Genomic DNA, 19,645 nt, shown 5'->3' with positions numbered 1-19,645 from the left:
TTCTTCTGATGATGATGATTTATGAATCTGTCGGTATGTTATTTCGGTGTTATGTCTATACTCATAACAATGTACTGATTCAGCTAGTATGTTATATCTGTGTTATATCCATACACCAAATCATATACTGATTCTTAGATCAACTGGCGTGTTAATTTATCAGTATCAATTAAATCAATACTAATGTTTTATTTTACACAATTACAATAAGTACAATTAATAATGAACATACACATCTTGATGAGGATCACATTTACGGCAAAAGGTTCGCCGGAACTCGTCTGTCCGGATGTGGGATATCTTGGTTCTCCTGCTCATCTGACGTGCATCCCGCCAAGTAATATAACTTTACATGGCTATGTGGCATCGCAAGGTGAAGTTGCCGCCATGTGCAATGTATTAAGCTCATCATGTACAACATTAGGCAACTACATGGCGTCTACCATCAACCAGACACACAGTAGCCTCACCATACCTACAGTTCAACAAGCACATGCTGGGCAGTGGAAGTGTACTGTCACACCTTCGTCTGCATTATCCTGCTACATTACTGTAGTGAGTAAGTACCCCAAGATAAGACACATGAATGTGAAGTCAACGCTCGCAACTATATACCCTATTCCATCACTCAATGTGGATGTATGCTGTTCAACAATGGCGAACACGATCCCGTAACATGTTGCTGGTACATGTTGAAATAGCAAAATGAATGTTATTCACATGGGCATATTGCAAGGGAATCTGTATTGTGCTATCAACATTATTAGTGTTAACAACAGCAATTTAGGTTGTACCTAGACACACGGGAACTAGTACAGAAAGAACAGTTATATTTTCCAAGCCATTGTGACATTTACAAGTTTGACGTATCAGTAACCCACAATATGTTTGATGCGATTCCATGGTTTCAGAGTGTTTGTACAGGAGAACAATTGCCGTGCCTTTGTATGTATTTGCGACGGGTGTTACCGGGGAGACACGCTTACATTTTCGCGAACACCTGGCACCCTTACTATTTGATAGTGCTTCGTATACACAAGCACGACATAGTCGGAACCATGCAAAAGACAAGGTTTCTTATAATCATGGAAAGAAATTTGCCAACTTGCTTCCACATCATACTGCCATGCCACTAGATGAAGGATTGCATTCAAGTTAGGACATAGTTGACATAATGTCATAAAGGCATTACTTTATACTGAGAATTGCATTGTTATTGATGTGCTTGTCACTTATGATATACGAGGGCTGGCTGAAAAGTTCTAAGCCTAAAAGGGATATCTCAATCGGATTAAAACAAACTTTTGCCATCAACAAGTACAATCATTTAATGAATCATAGACATACGAACTGCAACTGTAGTGTTATTATTGTCTTTGTACCAGACCATCTTGTGAACCTACCCATTGAAATCACCAGAAATGGACACAACTGGCTTTAGGGAAGTCATCAAGTACCTGCAACTGAAAGGGCTAACTCCAAGACAGATACATGCTGACATAGTCTCCACTTTAGGGGATGATGCCCCTTCCTTTTCCACTGTAAAGAAGTGGGCTGCAGAATTCAAGCGTGGCAGAGAGAGCCTTGACGATGACCCGCGTCCAGGAAGTCCTTCAACAGTATTCTGCTGATTGACTATCTTGAAAAAGGCCTGACTATCAATGGAAGATATTATGCTGACCATCTGAGACAGTTGCGTGAAGCTATCAAAGCTAAGCGACGGGGAATGCTCACTAAAGGAGTTCTGTTCCACCAAGACAATACTCCTGTTCACGAATCGGTGGTTGCCATGTCAGCGATCCATGATTGTGGCCTTGAACTCATTGACCATCTCACTTATTCACCTGATTTGGCCCCGTCAGACTTTCACCTGCTTCCCAAAATGAAAAAGGAACTAGCCGGTCGCCATTTTCCTTGTAATGATGACGTCATTTCCGTTGTGAATGACTTATCTAGGGTGGCTGAAGAAAATTTCTTTTTGACCGGCATCCAGGCCTTGCAACATCGCTGGCAAAAGTGTGTAAACCTGGAAGTGGACTATGTGGAGAAATAAATGAAAACCATCGACTTGGTACGGGTCTTTCACAGTTAGGCTTAGAACTTTTCAGCCAGCCCTCGTATATTGAAGTATTCTTGTCAATGATTGAATTAAAAACATCTCATGTTGAAGGTCCTTTAGTCTGAATGTCTAACTTGTGGAGACTATCTGTAATGCGACTCTGTGTTTCAGAACTCCCGACCTGCTTCACAACAAGTGATGTAAACACCACAACGCTCGACGTTGGCGAGGAGCTGTCCCTGGCAGTAGGCATCAAGGGGTATTACTGCTCTGAGCTGGTTCAGCTGAAGATATCCACGGGAAGAACTGATCACGAATACCCCAATGAAACAGTCACTGAAATAACAGATAAAACAGTTAACATCAACATCAACAAGACCAACTTGAACTTCGAGGCGGAGCTGGTCTTCACCTGCGGTGGCCATAGCTCGACTCTACCTTGCCATGCGACCAGCAGTGAGTACAAGGGGAAAGAGACAGTTCTAGTATTCATATGTTTAAAGCATATTTCTCAGCATAAATAGCGCATGTAAAGAGTTCGGTTTCAAGTAAAGAGACTTCAATGTATGACAAAACACTGAAATAAAAACATGTGTGCACACTGTGTAAATCTGGTTTGTGGAGTATGCCAAGCGTATCCATTTAAGTAAGTATTAACGTGAATACCTATGTGCACATGTGACATCGCACGTGGCCTGTTGTTGTTAGTTTGGGTAACGCAAACGCGAACCAAATTAAATGCCAGGAAACACTTGTTTCTTCAAAGTTAACATAATAAACGAAATTTAAAGTAATAATGTTTATTCTTTGACGCCATTATAGCTGTTCTTATCACTAATTCCTTTATTCATTCAATGACATTTAATGGTAAATAAATTGACTTACCTTTAGCAGGAGAGTATGATCAATGGCAGGTCTTTTTGAAGCATGTTCATTTGTAGATTTGTGATAATAACTGAAAGCAATTCACATGATCTATGAATACCTGCAGTAAAAGAGTCAAATGTAATAGCACTCATCGGGTCCACAGAGTACCACATTTCAACAGAAAAGGCTACTGACACATCAGCGACAAGATGCATCTTAATGGGTATTGACATACGTTGTATATATAATATTTATTTACAGGGACGTCGTCAACCACACCTGACCAAATAATAACGCCACGGACGCCAAACGCCATCGACATCATACGAGTCGTCTTAGTCACCGTCCCCATCACCATCACCATCATCATCACCATCATCGTCACCTATGTCTGCTTCAAAAGCAGGACCATACAGCAGAAGGTGCCACCAGTGTTGGAATGCCCCGACCCGCCGTACATTGAGTTTAAGGAACCCCTCCATAACACGTACGCCAGCGTGGAGGACCTCGGTGCACTGGGGTCAGGATCCAAGAAGGACACTTCACCACCTTGTACAGAAGCGTATGCAGACACAGGGAACTATGCAGCCGTTGGCGACACCAGTGTCCCAGACACTAAAACAAGGAAAGATGACCTGCCTGCATTAATGGACGCGGGGGGATATTCATTTGTTGCTGACAGACGTGTTGCAGACAAAGGCACACAGGGAGTTGTCACAGCTAAATCTGTAGACACGGGCTACTATGAAACAGTTGAGGACCAAAGTGCAGCAGCACCTAGTGTAATGCAAGGAGACCTACCTCTCCTAATTGACGCTGCAGGATATTCAACTGTTTCTGTCAGACATGCTGCGGACAAAGGCAAACAGGGAGTTGACAAAACTACAGGACTCTATGTAAATGTTGAGGACAAAAGTGATGCAGAACCTAGTCTCCGACAAGAAGACCTACCTGCCCTAACTGATGCTGTGGGGTATTCAACAGTTGGACTCTATGTAAATGTTGAGGACAAAAGTGATGCAGAACCTAGTCTCCGACAAGAAGACCTACCTGCCCTAACTGATGCTGTGGGGTATTCAACAGTTGACGATTTCAAACCATGCCCTGGTGCCGCCTCATTCAGTCGCACGGGGGAGCCTGAAAGTGTCCCGAATCAGATAGAAGGAAAGAGCACTAACAGACCTCTCCATGAACTTTATGCAACTGTTAACAAGAAGAGGGGCACACCCAGGCTGGCCAATGCTGATGCAACAACCACCAGTGTAATGTGAAATATACTGAAATGCTGACATTGGTTTTAGATGACTTCCATAACTTTGGGTCATCATTACGACGCAATTTAATTATGGCTAACCTGTCCATAAACTGACTGTTGGAAAAAGTAACTTAAAAAGTAACATGAAAATATGTGTTATGTAAATATACGTATCTATATAAGTGCCGTATCTTACCTGTAATAGTGAGTGAGTAAGTAAGGTTTAACGCCGCGTTTAACAGTATTCCAGTTATTTCATGGCGTATCAGCTTACCGTGGAAGGAAAGCCCGAATTGATGTAGGAACTTTTACGACTTTTTATGATGCCAAACCTAGAAACATAATTGGAGCGAACCGGGATTCGAACTCAAGCGTGCCAAGCTGACGCAATTTTACTCAGCGCATAGAAGACTGGGCCACCCGTGCCCCAACCTGTCATAGTGGTATGTGTACGGTTGATCTATATTCCTAGCATCCTTGTAATATATTCCCTGTGGGTTTTATGTATCAGAAACGTTCCCCAGCTCCCTGCTGGTAGTAAGAGGAGATCCACATGGTTGTCAGGCTAGGCAACGGTCATTCATTGCTTATCATCGTACCCCGACGATGTGGATCGTTGCTCACAATATCAATCTGATTCAGACTCTGTATTGAAAGGACGTCGTCATACAGATGGAATATTGTTGAGTGCTGCATTTAACAACAAACATATTTTTGTATAATTTGCATATAAATATCTCCATAAATATTACATCTTATCCTTCACGTTTATCTTCTTTCTAAATATTAATAACACATGCATTTTCGGTATGATGAAAGTGTGAGACTCTTGAATGGTCATTTTGGCCAAATACTGGTTCAAGTGATATATGAAGCAGATATTTATTAGAAAGTTACTCGTTGCGCAGTGTGTTATGGCGACGGGGTGGCCAAATAGTCAAAGCTTTCGCTCGTCATGCCTAAGACCCGGGTTCGATTCCCTGCATGTGTACAATGTATAAAGTCCATTTCTGGTGTCCCCCGCCGTGATGTTGCTGGAATTTTGGTAAAAGCGGCGTAAAACCTAACACACTCACCGTGCGTCACTTGTGGACATTATACATTTTCCTGTTAAAGAAACCTACACTTTTTAGCGTTAGTGCACAACAGCCATGTCACGGACATTTATGTATTGATCATGCCAGCCAACAGAGTAAACCCAATATCACGGAGTTCAAACAGGAAAAGAAAACGACTTGTGAAACCACATGCAATGAATATGTATACATTAAAATGGTCTTTATTTGAATGTTAAGTTCGTATAAAGTTTTAAACGTGACAGGAAGAAGACAGCTCACGTGGTTGAGTTTCTGTAACGCCTGAAACAGCCGGCAGCTGACAGAGCAACGTACCCCATCGTGCTTTTATTAGTTTCATGTGTTAATGTTTGACACACATTGTAACTTGTGGGGAGTAGTGTTTTTAATATTGACTTTTAAGAGCTTAACCTATTTTATCTTTAGTGCTAAACATTGCGTTCAAGACAACCGCGAAATACACACACCAAGTTCCGCAAATCTGGATAAAAATAGTTATAAATGAAGTAAATGACGTGACCAAATGGAAAATTCGACACAAGCGGGCATTCGACATACCCGAATTCGAGACAAAGGAGTTCAAATATATGTTCAAATGGAACAAAATAGCATGAACTTTAATATCATATCAACCAGAGAAATCTTAGTGAAAATTCCAATGTTCATTTATTTGTAATCTAATATGGTTGAGTAAAAAACAATTATGTATACAATATTTCTGTAATTCTTCAGTATTTTATTAATGACAAAAAAAAAGAACAACCAACCCTTGCTTGTCTTCAGAGTCGACGAACGGGATGGCGGTGTTCAGGTTAATGGATTTGGCTGATGCATGGCATCCTATCCCTTTTGCGAAGTTCGAGGACGATGGGGACAATCACTGAATTGCCTTGTCCTAGCTCGATTGTTTACAGACTGCCGTCATTATTATTATTATTATTATTATTATTATTATTATTATTATTATTATTATCATCATCATCATCATCATCATCATCATCATCATCATCATCATCATCATCATCATCATCATCATCATCATCATCACCATCATCATCATCGTCGTCGTTGTTGTTGTTGTTGTTATTATCATCATTATATCAAACATTTACATACCGCAGATATCCTGGTGCTAGTTTCTGTTCAAATGTGGTTTTATGTGTTCCCCGACCAGTGGATCTGTTTGCATTTCAGTAATCATTCTCAACTCCCTGGGGAGTATACAAACAGATTCAAGTTGCCTACAGACGCAAGAAGGTTTTTACATCCACCTCTCATATCGCGTACCCATTCCCTGCTGGGTGAGCAGAGGCACATTTGAACCAAGGTTTGACACTTGTGTTTCGGGTGTATGTACGTATTCGTGTTTCCCCCATCTGGTCACCTGCCATCGGACGAATGGGTTCTCTTGAGTGCACTGGGTGTATGTACTGTACACAAGGGGTATTGCCAACACTGCAAAGACCTGTAAACATTGTTGGTCCCAAGGCTGAATAACAACCCATCCACTTACGGGATACGATCTCAGCAAAATGGCCCTTGCTTGCCCACTCCATAGCTGGAATATTCCTGAGAGCGGACAGCACACACAGCACTCTCACCATACCTGCAGTACAACACCTGCCATCATCAGACACAGCAGTCTCACCATACCTGCAGTACAACACCTGCCATCATCAGACACAGCAGTCTCACCATACCTGCAATACAACACCTGCCATGATTAGACACAGCACTCTCACCATACCTGCAGTAAAGAACCTGCCATCATCAGACACAGCAGTCTCACCATACCTCAAGTACAACACCTGCCATCATCAGACACAGCAGTCTCACCATACCTGCACTACAACACCTGCCATCGTCAGACACAGCACTCTCACCATACCTGCAGTACAACACCTGCCATCACCAGACAAAGCACTCTCACCATACCTGCAGTACAACACCTGCCATCGTCAGACACAGCACTCTCACCATACCTGCAGTACAACACCTGCCATCACCAGACAAAGCACTCTCACCATACCTGCAGTACAACACCTGCCATCATCAGACACAGCACTCTCATCATGTCTGCAGTACAACACCTGCCATCATAACACACAACAGTCTCACCATACCTCGAGTACAACACCTGCCATTACCAGACACAGCACTCTCATCATGTCTGCAGTACAACACCTGCCATCCACAAGGCACGCAACAGTCTCTCCAGACCTGACATACAACATCTACCATCCACCAGACACACAACAGTCTCACCATACCTACAGTACAGCATCTACCATCCACCAGACACACAGCAGTCTCACAATACCTCCAGTACAACACCTACCATCCACCAGACACACAACAGTCTCACAATACCTCCAATAGAACACCTACCATCATCAGACACAGCAGTCTCATCCTACCTGTAGTACAACACCTACCATCCACCAGACACACAACAGTCTCACCATACCTACAGTACAGCATCTACAATCCACCAGACACACAGCAGTCTCACCATACCTGTAGTACAACACCTGCCATCCACCAGACACACAACAGTCTCACCATACCTGCAGTACAGCATCTACCATCCACCAGACACACAGCAGTCTCACCATACCTACAGTACAACACCTGCCATCCACCAGACACACAACAGTCTCACCATACCTACAGTACAGCATCTACCATCAACAAGACACACAGCAGTCTCACCATACCTGTAGTACAACATGTAACATCCACCAGACACACAACAGTCTCACCATACCTCCAGTACAACATCTACCAGCTACCAGACACACAACATTCTCACCATACCTACAGTACAGCATCTACCATCAACAAGACACACAGCAGTCTCACCATACCTGTAGTACAACATGTAACATCCACCAGACACACAACAGTCTCACCATACCTTCAGTACAACATCTACCAGCTACCAGACACACAACATTCTCACCATACCTACAATACACCATCTACTATCATCCAGACACACAGCAGTCTCACCATGCCTGCAGTACAACATCTGCCATCCACCAGACACACAACAGTCTCACCATACCTCCAGTACAACATCTACCAGCTACCAGACGCACAACAGTCTCAGCATACCTGCAGTACAACATCTACCATCAACCAGACACACAGGAGCCTCCCCATACCTGCAGTACAACACCTGCCATTCACCGAACACACAGCAGTCTCACTATGCCTGTAGTACAACATCTACCTTTTAACCAGACACACAGTACCATCACCATACATGCAGTACAGGATCTACCATCAACCAGACACACAGTAGCCTCGCCATACCTGCGGTACAACAGCTGCCACCCACTAGACACACAGTAGTCTCACCATACCTGCAGTACAACACCTACCATACACCGAACACACAGCGGCACAGCGGATTGGGTGATGGGGCGCGCTTACGTGGTTCAGTGCGTGCCATCATGCCTCAAAGAAGTGGGGCTTTCCTCAACATCTCAATCACTGGTTTGTCTGATCTAGACTCAACTATTTGAAAATATTGATAAGTGCAGAGCTAAACAACTCTAAACAAAACGAAATCCAACTGTAATGTTAGTTAGTTGGTATTGTAATGTACAGGGGCTGGGCCTTCGTTGGAAATGGGTTGGCTCCTCATGTTGAACGCCCGTGTTCGATTTACCACATGGGTAAAATGTATAAAGACCCTTCTGGTTTCCCCCGCCGTAATAATGCTGGCATGTTGCTAAAGGTGTGGTTTGTTGTATACAGTGGAACAAATATATGTCAGATACACTTTATTGGTATTGTGCTTTATAAAAAAGGGGGCGGTTGGGTAACCTGGTGGTTTAAATCGTTTTCTCGTCACGCCGAAGGCCTGGGTTCGACTGCCCACATGGGTACAATGTGTAAAGCCCAGATCTGGTGTCCCCGCCTTGATATTGCAGAAATGTTGCTACATTCGATGTAAAACCACTCGCTCACTCAATCACTCACTCACTCACTCAATCACTCACTCACTCACCCACAAACCCACCCACCCACCCACCCACCCACCCACCAACCAGCCCGTCCACCCACCCACCCACCCACTCACTCACTCACTCACTCACTCACCCACTCACTCACTCACTCACTCACTTACTCACTCACTCACTCACTCACTCACTCACTCACTCACTCACTCACTCACTCACTCACTCACTCACTCACCCACCCACCAGCCCGCCCACCCACCCACCCACTGACCCACTCACTCATTCACTCACTCACTCACTCACTCACTCACTCACTCACTCACTCACTCACTCACGGGTATGGTGCTGACAAACCTAGAAACATAATCGGGGGCAGTGAGTGAGTGAGTTAAAATATAATGTCGCAACGTTTATATATTCACAAGTTTGTCATTTAAACAACAAATTTCATGAAACATATTTGGGCACAACAGTATGGGCAATAACCAAATGGTGTTTGTTTGTAACATATGGGTTTTATTATGTGAGGAATAGAAACGTTGTAAAAATACAAGTCCAGCGCCATCTTCTTCATAGAGACACACCATTCGTCATCACTCGCCCCTTTCCGTAACCTGCAACAGGTCTCGTCCCCTATCGTTGATTGTCATGAGCGAAAATATGACAAATCAATCAGATTGCGCCTATGACTTCAAGTACTTCGGTCAAAGAATCCCTCATGAATAATATTTCATTTTACACGTCTTGCATTTAAGTATATACCCAAGATACGGTATTATGTGTTCAATCATTCTGTAGAATTCTGAACGGCCCTATGTGTTTTCAATAGCATCTGGATATATGGGGCAATATACATGAATCATTAGTTGACAATTATTTTAGCTATACCCGTTTGCGCTTCGGCTCTACCCAGTCGCAAAGTGACCACGAGAGGTTCACGAGTCGTTATTCGCTTGTCCCGGAATAACACGAGTCGGTCACGAATGCGAGACACACTAAGGGCCACGTGATCATAACAGCTTACTCTAGATGAGGCCCAGATCCTCTTTATTTCCTTGTTTCGACCTTGAAACAAGGACATATAATAATCACATACTACGCTCCTTCTCAATAGACCAAGTGAAAGCTGATCCACCACACACAGGGAAAGGACATTGTGAGTAATGGTTCATTAGTTGTATCATCCTTTCAATGCAACTCAAGTTATGGAGTTCGCTCACCTTCCTGCGAAAACCTGGTATTATCACTCATTGATAGTGATTCGGTGTCGCACAATGGAATATCTCTAAATTACCATCTCAGTGAATTAATGCAATTTGTAGTTTACATCCTGGGGTAAGTTTGTGAATTTTAACATGTTTTTGTTTCCTTGTAACACACTGAAAATGTCTCTTGTTACATATGTTAAGAATATCATTCTTGTATGTATTCTCTCGTCATCTTGTAGGGTATATGTCGTGTACATCAATTGCAAATATAAGTTCTAAGCTATTTTACTATTTTGACTATTTTATGAGCATGTGTCTATCACTATCCATCTTTTTGTGAAACCAAGTACCGACACTATTAAATAGTGATTCACAAATACATGCTTTCAGTATATATTTGGCTAAGAAATGTTTCGCTAGATATTTCATTAAAATATAAGTGGGTTTTATTGCTTTTATGCAATGCTCCTATTTTTTAAATGATCATTCCAAACAGTTTTCGGAATAGATGATGTGATTCAGTGCTTTACTACTAAAATACCATTTCAATAAATTAATGCAATCTCTTGGGTTTGCAAAATAAAATGGGTTTTATTGCTTTTATGCAATGCTGCTATTTTTTAAATGAACATTCCAAACAGTTTTCGGAATATATGATGTTATTCAGTGCTTTACTACTAAAATACCATTTCAATAAATTAATGCAATCTCTTAGGACCTGGGTTAGATTTCCTAAAACAGGTGTCCTGTCGCACATGTTTCAATCTTTGAGTTTAGCATTTGTTTGTTTCACAGTAACACACTAGAATTTTCTCCTTTTAGATATGTTAAGAATCGCATCTTGTTTATTCTCTTTTCATCATTAAAGGATTATGTAGGATGCTTCAATTGTAAATAAAAACAGATTTTATTCCATAACCAAACGAAACAACTGTCCAAAGTCCATTGTACGATTCCAATTCTATCATAAGCACGTGTCTATAAATCTCTAGCAAATAGTGACGATGCAAGGTGTTTGCAAAACGGTGAGCGTATCCTGCCCCAACAGTTCCACCCGTCACAAAGAAATGGAAGTCAATTGTCCACCGGGAACAAAAAACACGGGGACATATGGCACAAGTATAACTGGGAATTGCATCCGATATCAATAGATTGTCATTGACAGCACTACTGAGGCATTGGATGGTTTAAACCTGTTTAAACAACAGTAAACATTGCTAAATCATTTATGAAAGTGTTTCAGACATTAACTTGCAATAGGTCATTCACGCTGCATGATTTTCCCGAATATTTCGTACATAAAATAATTAACGTCTGAAGACATTTTACGTTTTGACTCTATTACCCTAACTGAGTGACCTAATTGAACATAATATAAGTTTTTTCGGTCATACAGACAACTGTTGTGGGAAAACCCAGCTGGAGCAAGTCGGAACCATATATATGGTAACGAACCAAAAATGTGATTCAGCAAACGTTTCATTTGTCATTGTTATGATAGTGGTGTCAATAGTTTCAGGGAAAGATCGTTTGTCTGTTGAAGATTGCATACTGGTATGGAGACATTTATCCCGTTTCACAATAAATGAGTGCTTGAGAAGGATGAAAATGATATATTTACAGGATACAGTTTAATTCGATCTCATACAGTTTCTGTTTGTGTTCCACAGACGATGGTTCCTCGCACGCTGATTTCTGAATGGACGCTTCTTCTTCTTCTTCTGATGATTTATGAATCTGTCGGTATGTTATTTCGGTGTTATGTCTATACTCATAACAATGTACTGATTCAGCTAGTATGTTATATCTGTGTTATATCCATACACCAAATCATATACTGATTCATATATCAACTGGCATGTTAATTTATCAGTATCAATTAAATCAATACTAATGTTTTATTTTACACAATTACAATTAGTACAATTAATAATGAACATGCGCATCTTGATGAAGATCACATTTACGCCAAAAGGTTCGCCGGAACTCGTCTGTCCGGATGTCGGATATCTTGGTTCTCCTGCTCATCTGACGTGCATCCCGCCAAGTAATATAACTTCACATGGCTATATGGTATCGCAAGGTGAAGTTGCCGCCATCTGCAGTGTATCAAACTCATCATGTACAACAATGGGCAACTACATGGCGTCTACCATCAACCAGACACACAGTAGCCTCACCATACCTGCAGTACAACAAGCACATGCTGGGCAGTGGACGTGTACTATCCCATCTTCGTCTCCACTATCCTGCAACTTTACTGTTGTGAGTAAGTACCCCAAGATAAGATACATGAATGTGAAGTCAACGCTCGAAACTATAGACCCTATTCCATCACTCAGTGTCGATGTATGCTGTTCAACAATGGCGAACACGATCCCGTAAAATGTTGCTGGTACATGTTGAAATAGCAAAATGAATGTTTTATCACATGGGCGTATTGCAAGGTAATCTGTATTGTGCTATCAACATTATAAGTGTTAACAACAGCAATTTAGGTTGTACTTAGACACACGGGAACTAGTGCAGAAAGAACAGTTATATTTTCCAAGCCATTGTGACATTTACAAGTTTGACGTATCAGTAACCCAAAATATGTTTGAAGCGATTCCATGGTTTCACAGTGTTTGTACAGGAGAACAATTTCGTGCCTTTGTATGTATTTGCGACGGGTGTTACCGGGGAGGACACACTTACATTGTCGCCAACACCTGGCATCCTTACTATGTGATAGTGCTTCGTATACACAAGCACGACATAGTCGGAACCGTGCAAAAGACAAGGTTTCTTATAATCATGGAAAGAAATTTGCCAACTTGCTTCCACATCATACTGCCATGCCACTAGATGGAGGACTGCATTCAAGTTAGGATATAGTTGACATAATGTCACATAGGCATTACTTTATACTGAGAATTGCATCGTTATTGATGTGCTTGTCACTTATGATATACGAGGGCTGGCTGAAAAGTTCTATGCCTAAAAGGGATATCTCAATCGGATTAAAACAAACTTTTGCCATCAACAAGTACAATCATTTAATGAATCATAGACATAAGAACTGCAACTGTAGTGTTATTATTGTCTTTGTACCAGACCATCTTGTGAACCTACCCATTGAAATCACCAGAAATGGACACAACTGGCTCTAGGGAAGTCATCAAGTACCTGCAACTGAAAGGGCTAACTCCAACACAGATACATGCTGACATTGTCTCCACTTAAGGGGATGATGCCCCTTCCTTTTCCACTGTAAAGAAGTGGGCTGCGAAATTCAAGCGTGGCAGAGAGAGCCTTGACGATGACCCGCGTCCAGGAAGGCCTTCAACAGCAACCATTCCGGAAAACATTACCCGGGTGCATGACATGGTGATGGCTGATCGACGATTGACCACTCGACATATTGCCAGTGTTGTGGGCATCTCTCATGAGAGGATCGAGCACATTATCAACAAGGAGTTGGGAATGACAAAAGTTTCTGCAAGATGGGTGACAAAGCTCTTGACAGCGGATCAGAAACGTGTCAGATTCCTGACGTCCCGTGACAATTTATGCCGTTTTGAAGCCGATTCCGACGATTTTTTGCCCCGATTTGTAACTATGAATGAGACCTGGATTCATTACTTTCAACCAGAAACCAAATTCAGTCTAAACAATGGAAGCATCCGAAATCACCAGCCCCCCCAAAAGCCAAGTCGGTCCCTTCTGCTTGAAAGGTGATGGCTTCAGACTTTTGGGATTCCAAGGGTATTCTGCTGATTGACTATCTTGAAAAAGGCCTGACTATCAATGGAAGATATTATGCTGACCATCTGAGACAGTTGCGTGAAGCTATCAAAGCTAAGCGACGGGGAATGCTCACTAAAGGAGTCCTGTTCCACCAAGACAATACTCCTGTTCAAGAATCGGTGGTTGCCATGTCAGCGATCCATGATTGTGGCTTCGAACTCATTGACCATCTCCCTTATTCACCCGATTTGGCCCCGTCAGACTTCCACCTGTTTCCCAAAATGAAACAGGAACTACTCCGGTCGCCATTTTCCTTGTAATGATGACGTCATTTCCGTTGTGAATGACTTATCTAGGGTGGCTGAAGAAAATTTCTTCTTGACCGGCATGCAGGCCTTGCAGCATCGCTGGCAAAAGTGTGTAAACCTGGAAGGGGACTATGTGGAGAAATAAATGAAAACCATCGACTTGGTACGGGTCTTTCACAGTTAGGCTTAGACCTTTTCAGCCAGCTCTCGTATATTGAAGTATTCTTGTCAATGATTGAATAAAAAACATCTCATGTTGAAGGTCCTTTAGTCTGATGCCTAACTTGGGGAGACTATTTTTAATGCGACGTTGTGTTTCAGAACTCCCGACCTGCTTCACAACAATTGATGTAAACACCACGACGCTCGACGTTGGCGAGGAGCTGTCCCTGGCAGTACACATCAAGGGGTATTACTGTTCTGAGCTGGTTCAGCTGAAGATATCCACGGGAAGAACTGATCACGAATACCACAGTGAAACAGTCACTTACATAACAGATAAAACAGTTAACATCACAATCAACAAGACCAACTCCAACTTCGAGGCGGAACTGGTCTTCATCTGCGGTGGCCATAGCTCGACTCTACCTTGCCATGCGACCAGCAGTGAGTACAAGGGAAAGAGGCAGTACTAGTAGTCATATGTTTAAAGCATATTTCTCAGCATAAACAAAGCATGTTCGGTTTCAAGTAAAGTGACTTCAATGTATGAAAAAACATTGAAGTAAAACCATATGTGCACACTGTGTAAATCTGGGTTGTGGAGTATGCCAAGCGTTTGCCTTTATGTAAGTATTAACGTGAATACCGATGTGCACATGTGACAACGCACGTGGCCTCTTATTGCTAGTTTGGGTAACGCAAACACGAACCAAATTAAATGCCAGGAACCACTTGTTTCTTCAAAGTTAACATGATAATAAACGAAATTTAAATGCTTTATTCATTCAATGACATTCAATGGTAAATAAATTGATTCTCTTCAGCAGGAAAGTATGATCAATGGCAGGTCTTTGTGAAGCATGTTCATTTGTAGATTTGTGATAATAACTGAAAGGAATTCACATGATCTATGAATACCTGCAGTAAAAGAGTCAAATGTAATAGCGCTAATCGGGTCCACAGAGCACCACATTTCAACAGAAAAGGCTACTGACACACCAGCGACAAGTTGCATCTTAATGGGTATTGACATACGTTGTATATATAATATTTATTTACAGGGACGTCGTCAACCACACTTGACCAAAATAAAACACCACGGACGCCAAACGCTATCGACATCTTTAGCGTCGTCTTAGTCACCGTCACCGTCCCCATCACCATCATCATCACCATCATCGTCACCTATGTCTGCTTCAAAAGGAGGACCATACAGCAGAAGGTGCCACCAGTGTTGGAATGCCCCGACCCGCCGTACATTGAGTTTAAGGAACCCCTCCATAACACGTACGACAGCGTGGAGGACCTCGGTGCACTGGGGTCGGGATCCAAGAAGGACACTTCGCCACCTTGTACAGAAGCGTATGCAGACACAGGGAATTATGAAGCCGTTGGCGACACCAGTGTCCCAGACACTAAAACAAGGAAAGATGACCTGCCTGCATTAATGGACGCGGGGGGATATTCATTTGTTGCTGACAGACGTGTTGCAGTCAAAGGCGCACAGGGAGTTGTCACAGCTAAATCTGTAGACACGGGCTACTATGAAACAGTTGAGGACCAAAGTGCAGCAGCACCTAGTGTAATGCAAGGAGACCTACCTCTCCTAATTGACGCTGCAGGATATTCAACTGTTGCTGTCAGACATGCTGCAGACAAAGGCAAACAGGGAGTTGACAAAACTCCAGGACTCTATGTAAATGCTGAAGACAAAAGTGATGCAGAACCTAGTCTCCGACAAGAAGACCTACCTGCCCTAACTGATGCTGTGGGGTATTCAACAGTTGACGATTTCAAACCATGCCCTGGTGCCGCCCCATTCAGTCGCACGGGGGAGCCTGAAAGTGTCCCCAATCAGATAGAAGGACAGAAAACCAACAGACCTCTCCATGAACTTTATGCAACTGTTAACAAGAAGAGGGGCACGACTAGGTTGGCCAATGCTGATGCAACAACCACCAGTGTAATGTGAAATATACTGAAATGCTGACATTGGTTTTAGATGATTTCCATAACTTTGGGTCATCATTACGACGCAATTTAATTATGGCTAACCTGTCCATAAACTGACTGTTTGAAAAAGTAACTTAAAAAGTAACATGAAAATATGTGTTATGTAAATATACGTTTCTATATAAGTGCCGTATCTTACCTGTAATAGTGAGTGAGTGAGTGAGTAAGGTTTAACGCCGCGTTTAACAGTATTCCAGTTATTTCATGGCGTATCAGCTTAATGTGGTAGGAAAGCCCGAATTGATGTAGAAACTTTTACGACTTTTATGATGCCAAACCTATAAACATAATTGGAGCGAACCGGGATTCGAACCCAAGCGTGCCCAAGTGACGCAATTTTACACAGCGCATAGAAGACTGGGCCACCCGTGCCCCAACCTGTCATAGTGGTATGTTTTCGGTTGATCTATATTCCTAGCATCTGTATATACCCTGTAATTATACCTACTTGGATGTTTTATATTTGTTTATTTTCCTTTATCTTTCTTGAATGTAAATGTGTCCTTGTAATATATACATGTACAATTCCCTGTTGGTTTTATGTATCAGAAACGTTCCCCAGCTCCCTGCTGGTAGTAAGATGAGATCCACATGGTTGTCAGGCTAGGCAACGGTCATTCATTGCTTGTCATCGTACCCCGACAATGTGGATCGTTGCTCACAATATCAATCTGATTCAGAAAGGACGTCGTCATACAGATGGAATATTGTTGAGTGCTGCATTTAACAACAATCATATTTATGTATAATTTGCATATAAATATCTCCATAAATATTAAATCTTATCCTTCACGTTTATCTTCTTTCTAAATATTAATAACACATGCATTTTCGGTATGATGAAAGTGTGTGACTCTTGAATGGTCGTTTTGGCCAAATACTGGTTCAAGTGATATATGAAGCAGATACTTATTAGAAAGTTACTCGTTGCGCAGTGTGTTATGGCGATGGGGTGGCCCAGTGGTCAAAGCTCTCGCTCGTCATGCCTAAGACCCGGGTTCGATTCCCTGCATGTGTACAATGTGTAAAGACCATTTCTGGTGTCCCCCTTCGTGATGTTGCTGGAATTTTGGTAAAAGCGGCGTAAAACCCAACACACTCACCGTGCGTCACTTGTGGACATTATACATTTTCCTGTTTAAGAAACCTACACTTTTTAGCATTAGTGCAAAACAGCCATTTCACGGACATTTATGTATTGATCATGCCAGCCAACAGAGTAAACCCAATATCACGGAGTTCAAACAGGAAAAGAAAACGACTTGTGAAACCACATGCAATGAATATGTATACATTAAAATGGTCTTTATTTGAATGTTAAGTTCGTATAAAGTTTTAAACGTGACAGGAAGAAGACAGCTCACGTGGTTGAGTTTCTGTAACGTCTGAAACAGCCGCCAGCTGACAGAGCAACGTACTCCATCGTGCTTTTATTAGTTTCATGTGTTAATGTTTGACACACATTGTAACTTGTGGGGAGTAGTGTTTTTAATATTGACTTTTAAGAGCTTAACCTATTTTATCTTTAGTGCTATACATTGCGTTCAAGACAACCGCGAAATACACACACCAAGTTCCGCACATCTGGATAAAAATAGTTATAAATGAAGTAAATGACGTGACCAAATGGAAAATTCGATACTCGACATACCCGAATTCGAGACAAAGGAGTTCAAATGTATGTTCAAATGGAACAAAATAGCATGAACTTTAATATCATATCAACCAGTGAAATCTTAGTGTAAATGTAAATGTTCTTTTATTTGTAATCTACAACAGCCATGATATGGTTGAGTAAAAAACAATTATGTATACAATATTTCTGTAATTCTTCAGTATTTTATTAATGAAAAAAAGGAACAACCAACCCATGCTTGTCTTCAGAGTCGACGAACAGGATGGAGGTGTTCAGGCGAATGGATTTAGCTGATGCATGGCATCCTATCCCTTTTGCGAAGTTCGAGGACGATGGGGACAATCACTGAATTGCCTTGTCCTAGCTCGATTGTTTACAGACTGCCGTCATCATCATCATCATCATCATCATCATCATCATCATCATCGTTGTTGTTGTTGTTGTTATTATTATTATTATCATCATCATCATCATCATCATTATCATTATCATCATCATTATATTAAACATTTACATACCGCAGATATCCTGGTGCTAGTTTCTGTTCAAATGCGGTTTTATATGTTCCCCGACCAGCGGATCCGTTTGCATTTCAGTAATCATTCTCAACTCCATGGGGAGTATACAAACAGATTAAAGTTGCCTACAGACGCAAGAAGGTTTTTACATCCACCTCACATATCGCGTACCCATTCCCTGCTGGGTGAGCAGAGGCACATTTGAACCTTAGGTGTATGTACGGGTTTAACGCCGCTTTTATATCACGGCGTGTCAGCTTAATGTGGGAGGAAAGCCCGAAGTGATACAGGTCTCAGACGTTTACAACAAAACGACGTGAAACAGATTGGACAACCGGAATGAAAACAGTTCTGATTAACATATTTGAGTTTGAAAATATGCGACAAGGTCAGGGTGTCGTCATATATTTATTATTCAAACTTGTATCTGAAACCAGTTGACTCGTTTCCGGCAACAAACATCAACTTATACACCGTGTTAAAGATTGCACTTTTCATTGCACTTCAAAATCAACCTAGACACAGAATTGAAATCGCTAATGTAGATTTTGGTGTTATAATTAAAAATTAATTAGACTGGTTAGGTGTGTGAATAATTTAGTAATTAAGGCAATAATTTAATTAAGTGTATTTGTCTCTTTTTAACACAAATCTGTGTCAAGATGTGAAAGTTTGTTTGTTTGTTTGTAGTTTAACGCCGCACTCAGCGATGTTCCAGCTATATGACGGCGGTCTGTAAATAATTGAGTCATGATCAGACAATCCAGTGATGGACAACATGAGCATCGATCCACACAATTGGTTGGTTGGTTTGTTGTTTAATGCAGCACTGAGCAATATTCC

The 19,645-nt window shown here is 41.7% G+C and overlaps 1 protein-coding gene across 1 annotated transcript; it reads left to right on the top strand.

Annotated features, from left to right (window-relative positions):
• The first annotated feature begins 222 nt into the window (after positions 1-222).
• LOC139457175 (uncharacterized) lies at positions 223-17,244 on the top strand. The gene is made up of 6 exons (XM_071238599.1): positions 223-559; positions 2,231-2,515; positions 3,188-4,188; positions 12,107-12,179; positions 14,795-15,079; positions 15,697-17,244. Exons 1-6 carry the CDS (start codon positions 223-225, stop codon positions 16,605-16,607), a joined length of 2,892 nt encoding a protein of 963 aa, XP_071094700.1. The 3' UTR covers positions 16,608-17,244.
• Positions 17,245-19,645: the final 2,401 nt, after the last annotated feature.

The sequence above is a fragment of the Haliotis cracherodii genome, unplaced genomic scaffold (genome assembly GCF_022045235.1).
Source record: "Haliotis cracherodii isolate W230 unplaced genomic scaffold, xgHalCrac1.p SCAF_12, whole genome shotgun sequence".
NCBI lineage: Eukaryota > Metazoa > Mollusca > Gastropoda > Lepetellida > Haliotidae > Haliotis > Haliotis cracherodii.
The sequence above is the reverse complement of the archived record's forward strand: the minus strand, read 5'-3'. Positions and strand labels throughout refer to the sequence as shown.